Source organism: Colobus angolensis, unplaced genomic scaffold, assembly GCF_000951035.1.
Source record: "Colobus angolensis palliatus isolate OR3802 unplaced genomic scaffold, Cang.pa_1.0 Scaffold421, whole genome shotgun sequence".
Taxonomy (NCBI): Eukaryota; Metazoa; Chordata; class Mammalia; order Primates; family Cercopithecidae; genus Colobus; species Colobus angolensis.
The window spans coordinates 1,148,177-1,154,483 of record NW_012117611.1 but is presented as its reverse complement, the minus strand read 5'-3'; the positions used below and the strand labels follow the sequence as shown (position 1 = coordinate 1,154,483).

The following is a 6,307-nucleotide window of genomic DNA, read 5'->3' as shown; positions in this document are numbered from 1 at the left end:
GATCCTGGCTCACTGCAAGCTCCGCCTCCTGGGTTTACACCATTCTCCTGCCTCAGGGGTTTTTTTTTTAAACTTAATTTTTTTTTAAAGTTTTGATGTCGTATATCCTTTGAAGTCTGGAAGTTGGATAGTTTTTGATAAAAAGAGATAAAGTGAGTTTGAAAATCCACCTCTTCTCACCCCCTTCCTTAAATAGTTTACAGTCTTAAAAAAGATAGATTATACCAAGTATTATATTACTGTTTTCCAATTTGAGCTTCTTTTATTGGGGATAAAGGCAGTAGGAGGTTCCTGAGCTTTTAGAGTTTTTAGAGCTTTATAGTTCTAAAATTTAAAAAATTATCTTACCTTGTGCTACAAGTTATAAGTAACAAATCTTTTTTTGTTACTAGAGATTGACTTAATTAATTCCTATACAAAATCAAATTGAGTAGTTTTAAATAATTTTATGGCAAGTGTTGCTATGATCTCTTTAAACATATTTTGAGAAGTATTTTACTTTCAGAGAATATGTGCATATTGATTGTAGAGAATTGAGAGATTGTTGAAGCTGTTTTAAATATGATTTTTGTTGAACTTCACAGCTTTTTACAAGGCATCAAATATGAAATGGAAGTAAATTTATCTTCACGTTTCTATTTTGTAGTAGAATTCATTAGATGTAGATTTTATATATTTTCTATTTCAAGAGACAATTTCATTCTTTGCAGATGTCTAATACAGGAAATTGGATGCATATTCGTTACCAATCTAAACTGCAGGCTCGGAAAGCCTTAAGCAAAGATGGGAGGATTTTTGGAGAATCCATCATGATTGGTGTAAAACCATGTATTGACAAAGTAAGTTGTTGGTGATGTAAGGAAAGTAGCTTAATCTGTATGAAGAACACAAGACTAAAGATTGAAATTGGTGGTTGTGTCACTTGGTTTCACTGTGTCTCTTTTTCTTAGTTTGTAACATGTGATGATACTTATAGTACTCTTTGTGGTAAGCTGAAGGTATTTAATCATAGACTTTAGAATTTAGAGATAATCTGTCCTCACCTCTTCATTTTTCAGATAAAGGAAAGAAACCGAGAGGACTTAAATAACTTGTCCAGAGTTGTTAAGATGAGGCCTAGATTTTAGGTGTCTTGACTACTAATTTGTTCTCTTTCTTGTGCAAAGCGAAACCACATTCTTTAAAGTGCTTAAATGGAATGGTACTATTTCAGAATGAATTAGTTCATATGAATGTTAACTGATAGTTAACTTTTAAATGCCAAAGGTTTTTGTTTCAAAATATTTCTATTTCAAATTATTTTAAAATTATTCTATATATACTCATTAAATAGTACAGAGTACAATTTTAAACTGTTCTTTGTGGCTTGTTAAATCATTGTGAACATTCTTTAAGTATATGTGAACTTGTACTACATACCAGGCATTGTGCTTGGTGCTAGTATACACACATTAATGAACAAAGCAAGACGTGGTTCCTATTCTTAGAATCTGTTATAGCAGTGTAGTTATATAGTTATAATACTGTGTTGTAACAAATGTTTGCAGAGGCTAGAGAATAATTTGGGGTTACTGAGCACTAAAAATCTTTGGATTTTGATTCTTTTCCAGGTTTCCCCAAGAATTTTTTTTGTCCTTGCTGATTTTTCATAGTGTTTTAGGAAATTCTTATTTTTGTGGTTTATAGTTGTATTGAGATTGTTTGAGGTCACTGAAGTGAGATTTCTGGCTGAGCATTCAATCTCAAATGCTACCTAAGGAGCAAATATTTTCTCAAGCTTAAAATTATTTGGAAGTTTACTTAGAGCAAATAAAGTATTTCATCTTTATCTTTTAATTAAATTTTCTAAGTAGACTGTAATACTGGATGACATGTATTATGTTTATAAACAAAGGAGTTGTTTCTTTGTTTCTCCAGAGTGTTATGGAAAGCAGTGACAGATGTGCTTTATCATCTCCATCTTTAGCCTTTACACCACCAATCAAAACTCTAGGTACACCAACACAACCTGGAAGTACTCCTAGGATTTCTACCATGAGACCTCTTGCTACAGCATACAAAGCCTCTACTAGTGATTATCAGGTATTTTAAGGATTAGATAAAAAAAGATGTACTTTAGTGACTGAGTGCATAGCATGCTTAACTTTTTCATTGTGTTGATTTGTATGCAATTAAATGTTTCTTGATGAGGCTATTACCTTGATGAAACCTTTACACTTGAAAAATTTTCTTTTTTAAAGTTAGCGTCTTGGCCAATTGGAAAGTTATCATGAATTAAAAAACAATTTATTTGCCATTGCTTAAAATTTTTTGAGAGTTGTTTTAGCTTTTTCTAAGTTATATTTGCATACATACAAAATGTATCCCATGTACATCTTTGACATGAGGGCGCATTAAAGCTCTATTAAATTGATGACTAAATTGATGGTATCCGAAGTGCAGAACCTTAGGTTGGAGTAGCTTTGGTTATTGAAATGAAGACATTGACCAACTCCCATTCAGACAGAAAAAAATTTCTCATTTCAAAAAAGCTTAAAGAAGTTAATTATGTTCTTCGAAGAATGGTAGAAGTATTATGACCTCACTCAGTATATTATTGTGTCCTACTGATTAGCCAAGTGTTTGAACTTAACCAGCTGCAGAAACAGGTCCGGAAAACACAGTACGTGAAACACTTGTGCTTTAGTAGGGCAGATAGTGGTAGTTCAGTTTTTTGACTTCCTCTGATATTTGGAGATCATTCTAGAACTGTTTCTTTAGTTTCTGTTACTGTTACTTTAAATTTCCCATTTTTTGCAGCTTTTGTTTTATTCAGTTTTCTTTCTTTTGTTTTGAGATGGAATCTCACTCTGTTGCCCAGGCTGGAGTGCAGTGGTGAGATCCCAGCTCACTGCAACCTCTGCCTCCTGGGTTCAGGTGATTCTTCTACCTCGGCCTCCTGAGTAGATTACAGGCACGTGCCACCACGCCCAGCTAATTTTTTGTATTTTTAGTAGAGGTGGGGCCATGTTGGCCATAGTGGTCTCAAACTCCTGACCTCGAGTGATCTGCCCACCTTGACCTCCCAAAGTGCTGGGATTACAGACATGAGCCACTGCACCCAGCTATTAAATTTTCTAATTTAAGAAACAGATATTATTTGCTTTGCCAAAGAAATAAAATTTTGGCATTCTTAAAAGCATAAGGATATTCTAAGTCCATATATTAATTTTAAAAATATACAATTCAGTGCTATACATACATTTTGGTGTTTCTCTTTCAAATGAGCAATTCTAGAATTGACTGACACTGAAGTAACAATAACCTAACAGTTTTGTGTGTGTATGTGTTTTTAATAGGTTATTTCTGACAGACAAACGCCAAAAAAAGATGAAAGTCTTGTATCCAAAGCAATGGAGTACATGTTTGGCTGGTAGTAGAAGACCAAGGAGGAGGTTGCTACACTAAAACCGAGTTAGCAGAGTGCTGCTGGTTCCTTCGGTTAGTTATATAACCGTTCCTGCAATATTGGATAGCTGTCTCATACTTCTTTTAGAAAGAAGCCTTTTTCAATAAGGATACAGCCTTTTTGTAGCTCGCACTTTAAAAGATGCTTGAGATACATTTTAAAGAAAACTAAAAATCCCTGTGAACAGGATTTTGTGCTTTCTGTAACAGTGCATGCTTCAGCACAGAAAACTCAGCATTGATTATTGTAAATTAAATAACTGAAATTGTGGTGAGACTTCTTAGTCTTCATGAGAACGTGGGGGTGAATTTCATTAAGGGGAACTGTAGTTATTTTTACTGACACAAAGATTATAACTAGCAATTTGAATTATGGTCTTTTAATTTAGATAGTATTTAATATTTTAATTATCCTTGTTTGTATATGTCCTGTCACAGAATGTCCTCTTGATGTATTCTAAAATGAGCATTCTTTTTAAAAACCTACTACTAAAGTTTCTTGATAATAAACATTGTCAATGATATGTGTATTAGTCTGTTTGCATTGCTATAAAGGAATACCTGAGGCTGGGTAATTTATTAAAAATAAAAGAGGTTTATTTGGCTCAGGGTTTATTTGGCTTGTAGCTGTATAAGAAGCATGATGCTTTACTCATGGAGGAAACTGAAGGACAGTGAGCATATCACATGGTGAAAGAGAGGAAGAGAGCAGGAAGAAGGAGGTTCTAGACTCTTTTTCAATAACCAGATCACACATGAACTCGTTACTGCAGGGAGGACTGCAGGGAGGGCAGCAGGCCATTCATGAGGCATCTGCCCCCATGATCTAAACATCTCACCCTAGTCCCCACTTCCAACATTGGGGATCATATTTCAACATGAGATTTGGAGGGGACAGATATCCAAATGATATCAATATGTATTGAACATTTTTTGAAAGGGCAGTTTATTATAAAAAGCTTTAAGTATTCTTTGAAAGAGAAAATATGTTATGAACCACTATATACCAGTTTTAATTACCATTAAATTTTGCCATACTTGTTTCTTTTCTTCCCCTTTTATATTGTTTAAAGCACATCTCAGATAAGATGTCATTTTACTCTAAATACTTGAGGATATATCAAAAAATATTTCTACATGGAATTACAATGTCAGTATCCCACTGGTCATAATTAGTATCTTTTTTTTTGAGACAGAGTCTTGCTCTATCACCCAGACTGGAGTGCAGTGGTGCAGTCTTGGCTTACTGAAGCCTCTACCTCCTGGGCCCAAGTGATTCTTGTGCCTCAGTTTCCCAATTAGTTGGGACTATAGGTGTGCGCCTCCATGCCTGGCTAATTTTTGTATTTTTAGTAGAGACGGGATTTCGCCATGTTGACCAGGTTGATATGGAACTCCTGAACTCAAGTGATCCACCTGCCACGGCCTCCCAAAGTACTGGGAAGTATTACTAAGTGTAATACTGAGGAATGTACTGGCATGAATGAAAATGCATTTATAAAGTATATTTTCATCTGAAAACTTTTACATTGAAGTCTTTTTCTTCCAATTTAGGATTGTATTTATATCCTGTTTCATTATGTGCGTAACTCAATTATTCAATTTAGAACTGGCTACTAAATTCCATTTTACAAGTTCTGCATTTGTATTTGAATTAATACACATTTTATTAAAAGGGTTGTTTATTGAAGGGAGTGTTTTATTTATTTGCATAGGCCTTCATGGAGTGAGAAGTTTGCTTTTGGGCCAAAAATACTTGTTTGTTATATTTTGTTTTGTTATTTCTCCCAGTATCATATCCTACCCATCTTTGTCATTTAGTGTAAAAGATCCAGGAAAATTTCACAAAACAAGCTGTCTTATTTTTGAACACTATATAAAAACAACAAAAGTGGAATATCTGTGATGTTAGGAAAGTTACCCTGAACTAAGCCTCCTTTTAAAACCTCAGAGAAGCTGACTTCAAACAAAAATAAATGACATGAAACTATAGTCAATGCAAGGTTGTTAAAGAGTATAAGGAAAAAAATAACATCCCTGTAGACATTGAAAGCACACCAGAAAGGCATGCCCATAAAATGGATAAAAGCTATAGAGTATACTTAAAATTGAGTCTTAAGATGTTTAGAAAATGATGCAAGATATGAAAAAACAAAAATAATATTGAAGAACTTGGGGAAATATTAGTAATAGAGGAAAAAATCACCATAAATTAAGACTAGAATAAACGACAGCTGATGAACAACAGATAATACCCTAAGAGAAATGAAAAATAAAAATGGAGGACTTTTAGAAATCAGAAAGAAAAGAGATAAAAAGGATTAGTAGGGATATGACACTTTAGAGACAGAAAAGAAAAAATGCGACATACAGAACAAAATCAAATGACTACTTTGAAAAAAACCCTGCCTACCTGAGATTATACCGGAACAACCAATGGCAATATACAAACTGGGTTTGACTAGACAAAAACAGCAACTGACTTATAAGAGCAAGAGTTAAAAGAGCAGCACTATGTCAGGAGGAAAAAGAATAGCCCCTTTAAGATATCTGTAGAAAGAAAATGTGAGTGAAAGATTTTGTATCTACCAAAACTGATTAAGTATAAAAATAGCTCCTCAGACACTATCAACGTGCAAGAATTCAGGGAACATGTTTCCCTTGAGTATGTCCTGAGGAATAGACTAGAAAATGCACCTTCAGCAAGCTAAATGCCTAGAAAGATGACATAAAGTCTGGTGAGCATTTAATTTTATGTTACATCATGAGCAAAGTGCTGACCAGTTTTATTGCTTGACGCTCAGGCCACTAGGGAGCTTTTCCCTTATCTGTGCCTTTCAAGTCTACTCAGGCTAATATG

The 6,307-nt window shown here is 34.1% G+C and overlaps 1 protein-coding gene across 2 annotated transcripts in view; it reads left to right on the top strand.

Moving 5' to 3' along the window:
• Positions 1-3,971, top strand: part of NUP35 (nucleoporin 35kDa) — a 48,255-nt gene extending 44,284 nt beyond the window's left edge. For both annotated transcript variants that reach the window (XM_011956681.1, XM_011956680.1), the window contains 3 exons: positions 711-839; positions 1,918-2,082; positions 3,339-3,971. In XM_011956681.1, the coding sequence (XP_011812071.1) occupies positions 711-839; positions 1,918-2,082; positions 3,339-3,416 (372 nt within the window). In that variant the 3' untranslated portion in view covers positions 3,417-3,971. The remainder of the gene's footprint in view (positions 1-710; positions 840-1,917; positions 2,083-3,338) is intronic.
• The last annotated feature ends 2,336 nt before the right edge of the window (positions 3,972-6,307 follow it).